A 16,808-nucleotide genomic window follows, 5' to 3' on the forward strand; every position below is an offset into this window, starting at 1 on the left:
AACCAATATGTTTCCAGGCAGCTCTTTCGCCGCTGTCTTCGGGTGAGCAACAATCTGAAAGCTATTTAAAATGGTACCCATCGCTTCCATAAATAACCCTCTGTTTTATCCGGCTCTTTTCTGGACTCGATTCCGAGACAAAAAAAAACACACTTTGAATTTGCTCCGGCGCCTGGGTAAAAATGTAGCTTCAGAAAAGCTTCCAGGCCCCCAGAACGTTGTCAATTCTACAGTGGACGGGTCTCCGCTACAGTGCACCCACTCGGTAAGTTCGGTTGTCTTTCTCCCCGCCTCAACACCTGCCCCAAAATGATTTGCTTTTGGAGTGTATTTTTCGCAGACAACCGCAGCCCCTGTGCTTATTTTGACTGCGGCTGTGGGTGTGACAGTTTGCAAATGGATTTCTGCTCACTTTGCCGTGGGCTCAGATTGAGACAGAAATCCAGCAGAAAGTGGAATGAGAGTGAGAGAGAACCCCATTATTTCTTTAGTCGGGACTTTTTATCCATCCTCTATACCCGGAGGCATTTTAAAATAAGGATAGTTTGTCTTCATTTAAACTTAATCTCCCAGCAAATGTTAATTATGCTATTTTCTTATCCCTACACTATGCTCTCCCCATTCGTCACATCGTGATCAAAGTTTCCCAACAGTTGTTCTCCCCCCCCCCCCTCCCTCCATTTCCCCCTCCCTCTCGGCTTCCCAAACCCTTTCTCCTTGGACCAGGTCGGAAGTGTACAAACCTGCACAAGTATCCCTCTGTGTGTGCCGACATGAGAGAGCACAGCACTGTAAGAAGTCATAACTGCAGCAGCTTACCTATCAATCACTCGGCTGCCATTACCAGTCGGCAGTAAACAGCGAATAATAAAACCAATGATCTCTCTATAATACAAAATATACTTAACTGTAGCGCAAAGTCGATACATTTTAATAACCATGTACCATCTCAATTTGAACAGAAAGGCGGATAGGAAAGTAAATACACAGGTAATCGTCAAGACGCTATTACAGAATTAAAGCAAAACCCACATTTCTAACATTCTAGCCCATCATGAACGTTTTTTTAAACAATGCAACGATAAGAATACTTTTAACCAGGATCTGCTCAACACCCGAGTCCTTCTCTTCAATGAGGATACAGCAGCCGTTTGCAGAACTGACTCCATGCTTTCTTTTTTGTATTTGGGGCTTCTGGTGAAGCTGCTGTTATTTCTCTCTCTCTCTCTGTGTCTCTCTAACAGTAGATTGCTCTTCTTTTCCCAGGTCCCAGTTCACCTTGGTTTTCTAATGTTATTGACGTACATACATGCACACGAAGAGTTCAGAGTCCACCCCAAATGGGCTGAAAGGAGCAGGTAGCAAGCTGGAGGCTGGAGCCTGGGGGATGCCTGGCCGAGATCAGGATGCAAACGCTCCGCAGTGGATGCGATCGACACTCACATTCATTCTGAGGGCTGACGTGTCTAAAAGCAGAATTGAATAAATCTAGCCAAGTTCCAGAAGAAAAGAACAAAAATGCACAATCGCCGCCTCGCCGCCTCCTTTGTCTGCTCCTCACTATACAGAGCGTTTTAAAAGCTCACTCTTGCATCTGCTTTTAGGCTGTCCTAATGTTTGGTGAGAGCCATTAAATTGCTGCACAATTAGCCTATTGTACCTGATTTTAACAGACTTTATATAACACCAGTTTTGTACTTTTATTACCACTTAATAAATTCTCTTAATTGCATCAATTTTGTTTTAAAAAATCAATCACAATCGAGATGAATTGTATCAATGAAGTACATCAGTCTCAATTCTACCTTATTACCCTTCTTAAGCATTGTTTTCTTGTGTTAAGCTAAATGTTTTAGGAGATACAAGCTCTCCAGTACAAACGTTATTTGAATGGACTGGTTCCTACACCCATTACATCCGCATTGTAATCTGCTCTCGATTTCCACTGATATCATTCACAACAACAGTCTTTCAATTGACAGCCAAGTCTAAACCAGTGGCAAATTAGTACACATTTATACTGATTTTATTTTAATAATCGTAATAAAAGCTTATAGATTTGGCACTAATTAGATAAATGCCTAATGATCTTGAAAATTAGTCTGGTTTGAAATATATTACTAACAGAAACTTTGTTGTTGATTGATTTTGGAAATCACAAGATTAGAGACGGATGGCTTCACGTGTTTTTACAGTTCTGGAAACTGTTCAAGCAGTGACAAAGTTGTTAAAATCCATATCATTGATAATTCCCCTGCCCACCGCCCCCTCCCCAAACACACGGGGGCTCGATTCTGTTCCCCGTGCATAACTTTTCAGAGATATTCCTCGGGTGCAACATTGGTGAAGTAGTGTTGGATTGCAAACATGACTGCGACGACCCCAAACCTTTCCACGGTGGGAAATAATTGCGTTAGTGCGCCCAGAAAGAGGATAACATGCTACAAAACGGAAACAATTAAAACAAAAAAACCTTATTTTTGGTTGCGAATCGACTTTGAGAAAGAGTTGAATTCCTCCACCCGGAGTTTTGTGATTAAAAATTTTATAAGTTTCAACAGTGGGGCGAGGGGGTGGATTGGTGGGGTGGGAGAGAGTATTCCAGCCATTCAATAAGTGTAGAGGTCTGATCTGTTAGAAAATTGCGGTAACATCAATATTTAAACTCAGAATCATAATAGATCACATTAAGGCATTGGAAAGGGAAGTGAGCAGATAAGGTATAGTCAGATAAATATAATTCCTGTAATATTGGCTTTATTATGTTTGGTTTGTATCTATTATCCAAATTAGAACAGGTCATTTAAAGGCATAATATTTGACGTTGAAAGCTAATAAATCAGATTTGGAAAGCAGAAATAGAATTGTAAATGTTCTGAGTGGCTTGTGAGTGGTTGGGGAGAGCTGCCTTGAGGCATGCGTAATGGAGTCTCACTTTGCGTTGACATTTACAGCGGCGAGTTTTGATTGGCCCTGATTTGGAGTTGCTCATGGGCTCATTCAAGTGTTAAGCACCACCCCGTCCCTCTAAAGGAGATTATAATGCAAGAGACTCCCTTTTACAACAAACAGACATTTGTAGTTTTTTTTTTGTATTTTTTAAAAAACCTCTCCGGTTTTTCGGGGCGATTTCACCCTGGAGCGCTGCGCCATGCTCTCTCACGCCGACCTCCTGGACGCTCGCCTGGGTGAGTGTTTGCGCAAAACACCGCTCCAAACCCCCAAATATATCCCTGTGCCTGGGAACGAATCACCGGGGGCTGCTGGATGGCAGTCCCACTTTCCAGGCTGCTCGTCGCTCAGCTATAATGCAGCAAAATTAGTTAATTCTATCTAAAAGTAATTATTTTAGTTTCAAATTACTGCAATAATTTGATTTAGAATCAATCTAATGGAATTGTGCTTGTTATTTGAGTTAGGAAAATCTATCACTGATATTAACAACTGGTGGAAAGTTTTTTTCCTGTTTCTTTCTCCCTCGTTTTTTTCTTCTTCTGGGGCATTAGGAACTTGTTTGTATTTATTTTGTGGTTTTTTTCTCTCTCTTTTACCCAGGAATGAAAGATGCGGCGGCTGAATTGCTGGGGCACCGGGAGGCGGTGAAGTGCCGGATGGGGCCCGGGGGCTCCGATTCGGGTCACCCAGGCGATTGCCCTCCGGGCTCAGACACGGTGGAAGGTGCGACCCTCCTTCCGGGGGACAGCATCACCTCGGCCGGATCGAACCCGGGAGGAGGAGGAGGAGGAGGAGGCTCGGGCAGCGGAAAAGACTCGGACAAGCAGCAACAGCAACAGCAGCAGCAGCAGCAAAAACAGAAGAGGCACCGGACCCGATTTACCCCGGCTCAGCTCAACGAACTGGAAAGGAGCTTCGCCAAGACCCACTATCCAGACATCTTCATGAGAGAGGAACTGGCTCTTCGCATCGGCCTCACCGAGTCCAGAGTACAGGTATGGAAATGCCAACCACGTCTCCCTCCAGCAATCCTGGTGGGGTGGAGGCGGGGGGCAGGCACAGGGGTGTGGGAGGGGTGGGGGTACAACCCCATTTCCAAAAGGTGAACGAAAATTATGTAGGAAGTTTGCAAACCCTCCAGGTTTTCTTTAACGAGGTTGAATAGGTGGAGGCAATCTTCACCCACTTGGAAACTATTGACCCTGTGCGTTTGAGGGCAACACATCCTGTAAGCAGTCGGGGAATAAAGGAATCTTTTAAACTCCACTGTTTAACCTCATTCGGGTTTTATTTTCTCTTGCGTAAATGTACCGTTTGTAACTTTTATTCCGTGATTGCCATCGCGCGCGCGAACAAATTAATCTCCTCGTTTGTCACATTTTCCTTAATTTTGCTTCGGGGCCAGGATCTTGCAGACTTTCTGTTAGAGATTAAAAGTCGAAAAGGTGAAGAGACATAAAGGCAGCGACTGCTGAAATGTAAAGCGTTTCGATAACACGGGTGAAATGACAAGTTTTCGTGCAATTTCGAGAACATAGGACAGAAGAAATGACAGCAGAATTTGACAAGGTTTCGGCTAATTAACAACCCGTCATCAAGGCAGTATGAAGATTGGCTCCAGAAAATAAATAGAAGTTGGAAGGTACCCAGTTGCTGAACAAACAAACACAGCAACAGATCTGAGCCAATGTTTTAGTCAGTTTCCACATATTCTAACTGGAGACGATGTCCTTTTAAACCTGAAATAGAAAGAATTGGTTTAATATACTCCAGTGTATATGTACATGTTGTGGTGTCAAATCAGTATGTGATTGTTACTACAACAAAAATATACATTAAAAAAAGAGAAAACTCTTTTTCGACCATGATAAACCTTGAATGAATGGATTAACAATTGGAACGCACTTTTCTAAACTTCATCCTGCAGTTTCTCGCCTTTTTGTAGCGGTCATGATACATTTCCTTTGCAGAAGCATTGTCAGGGGAGGAATTTAAATATTCAGTCTTCGATGACCAATCGCAAATGACACGAAATGTTAAAAGTTGGGAGGTAAAGATTGATGTCAATGTGGAAATCTAATTGAAACCAAAGTGACACATCGCACAAAGTTGAAATCCGAGGTCACAAAACGTAACACTTGTGAAGAGACATTTTAGAATGAGGATGAACGCTAATTATGTAGCTAATAGAAATTTCTGATTAAACCGTAGGCAGGTAGCTTCACTACATAAAGCACGAGGTTCCAGATCAGAATTCAGCATTTTCATAAGTTAAAGGAGCTCCTCAACATGCATTCCGACCTATGGGTGTGTTGTTAAGAATTACCAATGTCCACAGGTATCCTGCGCTTTCTTAGCTAACGGAAACCAATGAGGCTAATCTCCCGTACCGACCCCTGTGAACGGTGATTGCAGGAGCAACCTGTGTGGTTTTAAAACCGGTCTGAGATGTCCGGGTTTTGCTGAAAGGTTTGGTCAGTAAATCACCCGGAGCGACTATGTGTAATTACTGCTGACATTGGCCATCACAACTGCTGGTCAATGATTCAATACGATAGTAATTATAACCTGATGATAAAGCAGATAATGGAAAGCGTAAAGAGTTACATTTTGCGTGCTTGCCCCGAGAAGGCTGCTTAAAAAAAGCACGGGTGCACCATAAATACACTGGGAAATAAATGTGTCTTGAAAGTTATGGAGCCTCCCTTTCAACGAGAAGACTGCTTGCAAAATCCTAGCAGAATCCCCACCTTTTAATCCCCAATCTTTACAAGCCCGGAGTGAAGGACCACAATCTAAACAACAGTCAGAAATCGTTAAAAATGATCAATATTTCGAATAAAAGAAAGGGAACGAATTCAAGTGCAAACACTTTGGTCCGCATTTAGATGGATCATCTCAGGATCTTGTTTCAACCCAATTCCAAAATGTAGGATTTTAATAAAGTTAAATATAATAAAATAAAATTAAACATGAATATGCAAATTTGATATAAATTTAACTTAAATATAAACTGTGCGAATGTACTGGCTCTGTGCATTCCATGGGCCATTTTCGGCATTGGGTCTTCAATATTTGGTGCTTAGAATGTACGTCTAAATCGGTGTAAAAAAAAATTGCAGCCTTTCTAATACAAGCTTTCTAATAAAGCGGCTCAACCCTCCAAAGCGAAAAGTTCCCAGTAACAAATTATGGGGGCCCTGGACATAATAAATAGAGTACAATTTGGTCAACCCCCCACACGTCGCAAATAAAGTCAGGATGACGAAGAGTTGCTCATGTTACCCTTCAATATTCAGCTTGAAATTCATTCCCAATAGCTTGTGCATGGGATGTCAAATTAGAATATTAGCCGTGGACTCAGACTGAAGTTTAAACAGCAAGTGGACGGACACCAGTGAATGATCACAATATGTTTAGACAACTATGTACAGCGAGATTATCACATAATTCCCGAGTTTAGGCAGGCTTTTGCATCGATTGTGATCATGTGCATTCATTTGTAGACGAAAACACGCGCTTTCATATTTAGACCGATTTTTTTTACAGAAAGCCTGGACACGTCGTCAATGTTAAATTTATGTTGAAAACTATGTAAACATATTTCCATTGTAACTTAGCGCCAGGTCCAATTTTCCCTAACGCGAGACAGTTCTGTATTTGTGTGGGTGGGTGTGAATATTAAGCGGCGGTCCTGCATACGGTGAGCCAGCTAAACCCGTCTTTAAACTGTCACCTCCCTTGGTTTAGTTTAACGTGTTGTTTTTTTCCTTAACGTTTGTCATGAAGTGCGTTCCTGTCATTTCCCACAAGGAGACATTATCTAAAGTTTATTCAATTTCCACAGACAACACATTAATCGCTGAACAATAGCGCGATGCCAACCCCCCCCCCCCCCCCCACACACACACACACGTACATTGTGCTTGTTTCTAAATCACGAGAAAGGCACTGTTTCTAAATCACGAGAAAGGAAAAGGCTGTTTATCCATAAGGTTACACTCCTGCCTCACGAACACCAACATTTATTTATTTAAAATATTTCACAGGAACAACTATTGGCAGCCCCTTTCTGAATCATCTGTCGTCTGAAATGGCAATGCGAAAATAATGCAAATTATGCAATATAATCAGCATAATCATTAGTCTCCAGCATGTATTAATTAGCTTCCAATACTTTATTTACATAAAACCCATATCAGTGAAATAACCGCTGCACAGTGATCCTTGATATCCCATCTTTTCGCCCTAATTATGTGTTTTTGTTCTCACTATAACCTGCCTTTCGGTATTGTAGAAATGCAATGCCCCGTCACCTGCCACGTCTTAATAGGCGACAAGTTGAAAGTATTTTCTAGTTTTCTAATGGAATGAGAAATTGCATTTTCTCTAACACTATTAAAGTGTAATGAATTTCGCTGGGATTTCACGGCTGGCTGGCCAGAATGAATCTGTGCTCTGAGCAGATGAGAGCTTTAGATTTCACACAAAACCTCCGCATTAATCATCGCAAATATTACAATGAAATCTTCATAAACCCAACAGTTTCCTGGAAAATTTAACATTCGAGACACAGTATTTTAAAAAAAGAAAGAAAGCCGCTCCACATCTGTTAAAACAGTGTGTCATTTATTGGCTTTTACACTTGTGGGTTAAAATACAAGAAAAGATGTGGAACTTTTACTTTAAAAAAATGAAAGACTAGACAGATTGTAGTATTGGCGGCTAGAATGTCTGTATTGTGGTCGGTGTCGATCAATTCTTTGCACAAACTATCCTTCTTACCGATAACGATTTTATTATGGTATAAATACCTATCTATTTCTCAGACTTTAATATGATTTGATTTATCCACGATTCCACTGTTATTTTCGCCCTCTGTAAGACTTGGCATTGACTAAACCATGTCGACCCTTCTCTCGATACTATTTGCGTTTTGTGATAAATAACCGCACTGTCGATTGGATTCTTGGTGCTAAATTATTTCGTAGCTACTGCAAAATTAGCATGAATTAATCTTGCATCATTTGTACGGTTCATTTTCTTGCCCATCTTGCATTCCTTATTAAATGAAATAATTCCTCTTTTCTAAATCAAGATATAGCTCGATCGTATTTCAATCGCTGAAGCTGTGTCTCGCCTCATTGAATGCGCAGGATTTTCTAACGGTATAAACGCGATGATTTAAGATACCCCTTTTCTCTTTCAAAAAAAATCTGTTGTTTGCTCCACGCCGTTTGCTCCACTTCAATTTCTTACATTCGTTGCAATAATTTTCAATGTTGAGTGCATTTCTCGGAGTTGAATATCGCCCTTCATGTTGGAAAGTTAACTTGAGCCTTTCTTAAAGACATTTTATACTCCAGACCCTTCCCACACAGTCGAATCATTGCAGCGGTTAAACTCTCCTGTCTCGTGTCTCTTTTCCGATAGGAATCGCAAGACATAATTTCAGCGTTCCATTGCGAAATGTTTTTTTAAAAAATATTCATTTATTTCATGCTGTGTTAATTGTATATCTACTTGTGCTGAAGTGGAGCACTATATTCACTAACGGAATATCAATTAATTACAAGGCAACTTGGCGAAAGTTCTAAAAGTGCTCATAATAGATAATGAAGGACTCTTGTTCTTCAATAAACTCCTCAACCCTTCCAAGATAAGCGGATGTGATTTACTTCCCCGGCTCCAGAAAAACGCTTTTTTAAACGAGATGGAATTAATTTGCCCTACTCCATGTGTCTGACTACCTAATTGTGTCTTTAAAACATTTATTTTAAGCACAATTCTTATTACCCCAGCCGTACTAGATCCAGTGCTTCCGATAACCTCTTTCTCACCAGACCAGCTGAATTGTTTTGGCGGCAGGTAACCTCCCCCCCGCCCACCCCGTGCCCAGTTAATAAGATTTGAAGCTTCACTTTTCCGCTGGAGACAGCTCTTATGTCATTTGATAATTTGGCTTCATCGGTGCCCCTGTGCGTAGAGGAAAGTGAAGGGTTGGGGTCACTCAGCCCCGTTATTCCCTCCCCATTCCAACAAACCCCAGCCTGGATTGTGCTGAATGGACAATTCTACCTCCCTCATGAGGACTTTCTGGAAGCTCACAGTTCCTGGCTGGATTATGTGAATATTCCCTAATCTGTAAAGTGGATCCATTCCAGTTTGGTTTCCCTCGGGCACTCCCTCTGTAGGTATTGTCTTCAGGGCGGGAATGTCTCTCACGCACGTTGTGTGTCTCTGTTTCGATTCTGTCTGATCGCAATCCCCCCTCCTCTTTCCTTTTCAGGTCTGGTTTCAGAACAGACGCGCCAAGTGGAAGAAGCGGAAGAAGACCACCAATGTGTTCCGTGCTCCCGGTACCCTGTTGCCCACTCCCGGTCTGCCCCAGTTCCCAGGCGCTGGCATGGGCGACGGCCTGTGCTCTTTCCACGCCAACGACACCCGCTGGGCCACGGCGGGCGTGGGGGTCTCGCAGCTGCAGCTGCCCCCGGTCCTGGGCAGGCAACAGGCCATGGCCCAGTCCCTGTCCCAGTGCAGCCTCGGGGGGCCGCCCAACTCCATGGGACTCCCCAACAGCCTCACCGGCGCCAACGGCGGGGGCCTGCAGTCCCACCTCTACCAGCCCACTTTCCCTGGCATGGTGCCCGCCTCTCTGGCCGGCCCTGGCAACGTGACCGGCGGCTCCCCGCAGCTCTGTAGCTCCCCGGACAGCGACGTGTGGCGGGGGACCAGCATCGCCTCATTGCGCCGCAAAGCACTCGAGCACACAGTCTCTATGAGCTTCACTTAATGCACCCCTCCCCCCTTCTCTCCAGCAGCCAAGGAGCCGACTCAGGGTTTGAAATGCATCCTTCAGTATCCACACGCAAGTAGGAGGTGGGAGAGAGAGGGAGGGCGGTTGGTCAAACTCTTTAAAACATTAATATGTAAAGAACACACTAGAGACACCAGGGACAAAGCGAACACCAACATGGACTCAACTCCAGGAACTCCTATCAGTGGCTGTGGTGTGGAACTCTGAGCTGCTCCTCTCTCAATCACATGTCCAATCACTGGACTTGACCTGTTGCAATAACACGTGAAATCACACAAAGAAAGAGCTCTGACCAACTTTTTCTTTTGATTTGCTTTGGATTTCTGCACATTTGTATCCTTAATATACATAATTCTTATGTAATGACCCGGATAGATAGACTTCCCAAACCCACCCTCTTACATTTCCGTGCAGTTTGCCGGTGCCGATAACCCGCTTTTAACCATTTCCCTCGCGGTTACCTAAAGCCATAGGGAACAGGAGTGGACCGTTCAGCCCCTCTAGCCTGTTCCGCCACTCAATTCGATCCTGGCTGGTTGGTGTCTCAACTTCATTCGCCCGCTTTTGCTCCATATCCCTGAACACCCTCACTCGACACAATAAAACCCATCTTATTTTCTGACCATTTTAATTGACTTAGGCTCAAGGCCCTCGGTTGCATCTCTAAGGAGGCTGGGCAGTCAATGTCGAAAAGAACTGGGATATCGGCCCTTACGATGTTTCCACTGTACCGTTAACAATTGGCTGGACAAAATGGTTTGCAACGTAGAGACTGAAACCTCCTCTCATCTTGCACCTCAGTGACCCCGGCAACATGGAGTGGGGAATGCAAGAACGCCTGTTGACTCCTAATATTTTCTCAATGCACTATGTTCAAGCCTTTGGAAGGCTTCTTTCTCCTTGGTCGTAGCTCATGATTTGGGTGATTTTCTTTTTAAAAAAACGCTGTATAAAAAAATTCTTCAGTCAAAAATGCCACTTGCACAGCATGCAGAGGGGGAAAAGTCACCAGCATGCGATGTGAACGTGAGTATTTCGAACCCTGGAAACACAAACTCCAAAATCCACAACCTTCATCTGCATGAACTGGTCAGAATTAACTATTGGGCGGAAGTTTCATGTGAACAAAATGATCAAAGCTGTGATATAGGATGTTTTTTGTGTAGAATAACCATACCGGTTATACATTGGTCAATTTGTGATATGTTTTAACTTACTGTCTGTGCTTAATTATTGAACATAGATTTCCTAATAAATGTTTGATCTGTTATCGATTTTTATTTCGCGCTGGGTAAAAAAAAAATTCATTATTAAAAAAAACCCGCCTTTTGAATATGTAATATACGATATCCTCTTCACATTTTCGGAGTGTGTGATCTTGGCTTAACATTCCCTTTCGGAGAGCACGCCGGTATGCTCTGTGCCTTCTTAGCAGTCACCTGCAGTCTGAACAGGCACTGGAAATGTTTAACGTGTTAGAACTAGCAAAGCTATCGCAGAGTTATGTTTATTATCAAACCACAACAAATTGATACATGGCAAATCATAACTGTTAAAAAAAAAAGTCAACGTGCTGGTTATTCGTGGTCTAGGCTTGCAACGCACTCAGTGTCCAATGGAGAATAATCCAGTTAAAACAGCACAGAGGTGTAGGAATGTATTTTATTTTTCTGTTCATCACTGCCTAATTTAGCAACTAAGTGATGGTTATTATTTTCAGATGTTTTTAATACACAATGTGTATTAAACCTGTAACGAAATTTATAAGAAAAGCTCTATAATTTCATGTACAGTTATTTGTATTTAGAGATGTCAGACGCGTTAAGAAAAAGTGCAACTCGATCTGTGGAAATTCAATAAATGAATTGAATAAAAACAAATGCAATGCATTGCAGGAAAAAACCCCAAAGTTTCGCCTTTACAGTTTTTGCACACAAAAAAACGTTTCACGTTTGACTCGCCAATAAGTGAGAGAGCAAATCAGAGAAGGAGACGTTTTTTTTAAACCTCGCCACATCATGGAAGGAGATAAATTCTTGTTCCTGAGTCTTCTATAACGGGGGAAATTCGGTCATGGTTCAAATGATGGAAAGCGTGTGAAATTAGTTTCTCCAAAGAATAAATAGCCAACATACTCCATTAACATAAAATCACTAGTGAGTGAGGGTAGAGTGGTATTTAGGAACTGGGAGTGTTTTTTCATTGGCTGCTTTCAAACGCATCGAACATTAGATAGAAACATAGAAAATAGAAGCAGAAGGAGGCCATTCGGCCTTTCGAGCCTGCTCCGCCATTCATTATTATCATGGCTGATCATCAAGTTCAATACCATGATCCCACCTTTCCCCCATATCCCTTGATCCCTTTAGCCCCAAGAGCAATATCTAATTCCTGCTTGAAAGCACACAACGTTTTGGCCTCAACGATCACTTTCTTTACACCTTTACTTTCCGTCCCAATCTTGTCTATCTGCAGCCTTCTGAAGATTTTGCACGGATTGTCTTCACCAAATAAATTCTGAAAGCTGGTGTCCAATTTTATGTGCCCATTAATAAAAATGGCCGTTGCAGTACCCCTCATTTGATTTCTCTCGTTACCTACACGCCAACACCGAGGGACATTTTAACGTGCAGCACAGGTGGATGTTTTGATCGATGGCTAAATGGGTTTAAAATCCGTAGATGATGTGCGCCCAACGTTGCACAGCCCTGCCCCAGTGCACGCGGCACCATCAAATTGAAGAGCATCTACGGGTTATTTTTCTCGGTGTAATTTTTTGCTTATTGATAGAGTCAAAATAAGAATTGACGCATCAGTAGTAGGAAAAAAAATCTCAGCATCACACAGGGAAACAAAAGCAAAATGCCGCGGATCCTAGGAATCAGAAATAAAAGTATCAGGCCGAAGGCGTCCTTCCATCAGAACCGGAGAGTGCTAGATTTGAACAGTTTTACAGTACTTAAATGTTCACAGGCGTTCAAGGTAACTGCCCGCCCCACAGTGGGAAACTCCCCCCCCCCCATATCTGGTCAGCCCTGTTCTATTTCCACCCGGCACTCTGCATCAGTGAGAGGTCACTATGAATGAACAGCGCAGGAAACTGGTTGGACACTTCAGCAGAACAAACTTATAATTGTTATCCAATAATCAGGGAATTGAAACATCAGACATGCTTTCAGCAGTTTTATCACAGTGTAAAGTAAGTAACGTCCATAGTCTCAGATGGCCACAGGCTGCTTTCCCCTTTGAGGGGGAGAGAGGTGGTGACTGGTGGTGATTTAACCTGAGGGTCAGTCACCACACCTCAGGCGAGAGGCAGAGTTCAGAAGGCGGGTTCATGAATAACCTACAATAGTGGACCATGCTGCTGATGGGGCGACAACGTACAAATGAAAATACACAGATTTCTGAAGTAAACTTTGCGAAATTTAAACTTGGGCTGCCTTCAAAACGTCACGTGATAAGACGGGGTCGAACAAAGCATTTAAAATCAAAACGCACACAGCAACGTGACGTTTTGTGTTAGTGCGCCCTCCATTCAAAGTGAACCAGATGTTATGTAACGAGTGCAGACATCACCTTTCGGCTCACCTATTTGCCAAAGAATCTTCCACGCCCTGTGACTCGCAGCCAAAGGTTATTTTATTTTAGAATGAATTGGAATTTAATAGCAGACCATTAAATCAGGGCAAATTAAATCAAGGGATTAAATGCAGGTTTTTGGAATGCAAAATACAGGGGGGGGGATAATTGGATCGAGTCTATAGAGGAAACTGCAAATTAGCACCAGAAGATCTTGCTGAAATTCAGTTTAATATCAATATGTGTGCGGTCCGCACCGAAAAGTTGATTCCACGCAGCCTATGAGCAGTGAGTCCGAGGGGTCTCCCCCCCTCCCACCCAGAAAACTACATCTGGGGACAATGATTTTAAAAAAGGACAACCATTTGCCAAACACGAGCACGGCAAGGGACATCAGAATCCTAATGACAATTATGGACGGTAAAAGTGTCACGTGCCATGGTCAGTTACTGTTTATTTCGGGCCTAGAGAGACGAGGCTGGAGCTGGGAATTACATGCAGATAGTTTGCAGCCTTCCTGCCTCCTTGCACCGTGGAGTCAGTGCTCGAACCGCGTGGGCCCGCTCTCTGGGTCTATGGGCCTCTTTATCACCCACGATGGATGTCTCCTGGAGAGTAGGCCCAGGTAGCAGAGTGAATGACCAGTGGGACAGTGCATGTGAAGCTGCTGACCAATTGTCGGAGGTAGAGAAATACACTTGTCCCCTGTTAAGTAGTTATAATACAATGTTTTGCTTTTTGGAATACCTTCTGGAATCTCTTAGAATGGCAGGTACAGTGGTTTTGGCAGTTGTATATTCAAGAAACCACGAATGACAGGAGGGGACTGGAACTAAAGATTACTCATTAGATGAGTACTGTGTAATGGGACATTTAACCCTGATGCAATGGGATCAACTTTAAACAACATTTAAAATATAGATAGGAATATTTACCAAGCCAGGGAATAGTATTTCTTATATTTAATTACAAAATGTTAATATATAGTTTGTGATGACTTGAACTACACAGTATAGTAACACTTGAGGATAACAACAATAGGAAACACATTAATTCCAAGAATAAACTATATTGCACAATTGTACATTTCTCATAATTCATTAGAAACATCCAGCACTTTATTTTAATGGACACACCAATAGCCAACATTTTAAAATAAATTGCAAGATTTGATCCCATTGAAAATTCCATATGATTCACTATTTCAATGATTAATCCATTGTTTTTCTTCAAGTCTGATTAATAAAGATATATTTCAGAGTCAATGTTCCTAATATTTTTCAAACTTTATCTTGATACAAGTTTGGTATGTCTGGCCAGAGTGTGTCGCCTCTAATGCTACTGTGGTTTCTACTGACTCTGGTTTGTTAATCCTCCTCACCAGTGACCAGCAGTGCAACAGAAAAGGATCTGCTGCTCAAACTAAGAAGTGGACAGTGATTTTTTCTCTCAAATCCAGACTTGTTGCATAAGTACATGAGTACTATAGTATGAATTGAAGATGGCCTGTTATTGTTTGGCTTATTACATTAGCTGAGTTTCAGTGGGTATCAGTGTTAGCAGTTTGACCTAATGTTGGAATTCTAGTGACCTGCTCTATTTGCTGTGGATAGAATGAGTGTCAAGTCCTTTGTCATAGAGAAAATAAAAGCTGTGCTGACCACACTGTTGTGATATTTTCCTTCAGAGATCGCTGGCTATTCTGGGAATAAAAATGGGGACAAATGCTGCACAGAAGGAAGCTACATTAAAAGTGACCACTCTGAATTCATTTCCCTACCTCTTCCCCCCCACCGATACATTATACCCAGTTCCAGAATATAGAATATGCACATATGCATTATTAATTAACAGGGAGATCCAATACTTAGACAGTCTGCAATTTTAGGTGAAGCTTGTTGTCATCTGTGGCTTGCTTCAATGCTTAATCAGGAGAATGTTGAAGCAGCCTGGAGAATCACATTTCCCTGGTGCATTCTTGTCTTCGAAGGCAACCAGTCAGAGTTTTGGTATCACAGGCACTTCTACAGTGTTGCTCAGCAGACTGAGCTAAACTCAGTCAGTAAAATTGATCAAATAGGGCAGATGAAACCACAAAAAATGTCATTCATTTGCTAGACATAAAGGATCAACTATTAACACGTTCTGCCTAGGCGGATCCCAACTTGTTATCTGCCACTGATGTGCGAGGCTGAATGACTTTCAGTAATGAACTATTGATGGTCATAAACCAATGTCAGGATCACATTTAATAGGGCACATGATGCAGACAGGAGAGGGTATCACCCTGTGTAGTGCCAAGTCCTTATATAAGTCGGCAAACTCTTGATAAACATATAAAAATGTCTATTGACATTGGTTGCATTGAAAGACAATTTAAGAAGTAACAGCTCAATCATGGGTCTAACTGATAAAATATTATGAGTTATAATAACAGAAAGTGCTAATGGCAGCCATAGAATGACAAGATTACAAAATGACCTGACTTTAAAGAATATAAAGGTGATCATAATGTTGGACATAAGTTACAAAGTGAAGAAACAGAAATAAAGAATGAGAAAGAGGAAGCAGAACATGGATAAGATAGGAGACCGAAGAATAAGGTATGTGAAAAACATCCTCCTCCTTCACAACCACGGACATTTCTCCTCCACCTCTGCAGACTAGAGCTCTATTTAGTAGTTTTGCTTGAGTGGTCGCCCTCTGGCCTCGACGCTAGATTGCTGTTGGTTCTAACCTCATTTGAGAGATTTGAGCAAATAATCAAGACAAAACTTTGGTGCAGCATTGAGGGAGTGCTGCCTTATTGGAGGTTTCATCTTTCCAATGAAGTGCTAAATCAAGGCTTTGCGTGTCTGTTTGAGTGGCTGTAAAGCTTCTTATGGCACTATTTTAATTAGGAAATTAGTAGGAAAGTTTTCCTAATGTCCTGCTCAACATTTATCCCCCAATTAGCGCTACTAAAATAGTTTAACTTGTCATTTACCTCACACTGAGTCTCCTGCCAATGCAACATGGCCATGCAAGATGGCTACTGGTACCTGTCTGCACATGCGCACTGGTCTGTGCATGTGCAGAAACCAATGACTTTGATTTATTGCACATTCTAAGTATTTGTATATTTTGTACCAGGGTGATTAAAGTTTACTTTGTCACATATGCATTGAAACCAGTCCACTTCTCAAATCACCTCTTGTAGAATGTCTTATTTTTTAAGAAAAATAAACGCAATGTGACTGAATATGTAGCATGATGAACGCAGTGTAGTGCCACACAAACCTCAAAGCACGGCATCACAATCTAATTGTGCTTTACCTCATTGCTATTTGTGGAACCTCAAGTAGACAAATTATGTTTGCTGATAAATCGGGGCGGCATGGTAGCACAGTGCTTAGCACTGTCGCTTCACAGCGCTAGGGACACAGGTTCGATACCTGCTTGGGTCACTGTCTGT

The 16,808-nt window shown here is 42.2% G+C and overlaps 1 protein-coding gene across 3 annotated transcripts; it reads left to right on the forward strand.

Annotated features, from left to right (window-relative positions):
* Positions 1 to 216: 216 nt before the first annotated feature.
* otpa (orthopedia homeobox a) lies at positions 217 to 11,681 on the forward strand. Of its 3 annotated transcripts, XM_072516011.1 has the most exons (4): positions 217 to 265; positions 1,267 to 1,620; positions 3,556 to 3,950; positions 9,245 to 11,681. In XM_072516011.1, the coding sequence occupies exons 2-4, from the start codon at positions 1,614 to 1,616 to the stop codon at positions 9,746 to 9,748; spliced, it is 906 nt and encodes a 301-aa protein (XP_072372112.1). In that variant the 5' UTR covers positions 217 to 265; positions 1,267 to 1,613; the 3' UTR covers positions 9,749 to 11,681. The 3 variants fall into 3 exon arrangements, with proteins under 3 accessions (XP_072372112.1, XP_072372113.1, XP_072372111.1); XM_072516012.1 differs by lacking the exon at positions 217 to 265 and having other exon boundaries at positions 1,204 to 1,620; XM_072516010.1 differs by lacking the exons at positions 217 to 265; positions 1,267 to 1,620 and adding an exon at positions 3,025 to 3,188.
* The last annotated feature ends 5,127 nt before the right edge of the window (positions 11,682 to 16,808 follow it).

This window comes from Scyliorhinus torazame, chromosome 9 (assembly GCF_047496885.1).
Source record: "Scyliorhinus torazame isolate Kashiwa2021f chromosome 9, sScyTor2.1, whole genome shotgun sequence".
NCBI classification, from domain to species: Eukaryota; Metazoa; Chordata; class Chondrichthyes; order Carcharhiniformes; family Scyliorhinidae; genus Scyliorhinus; species Scyliorhinus torazame.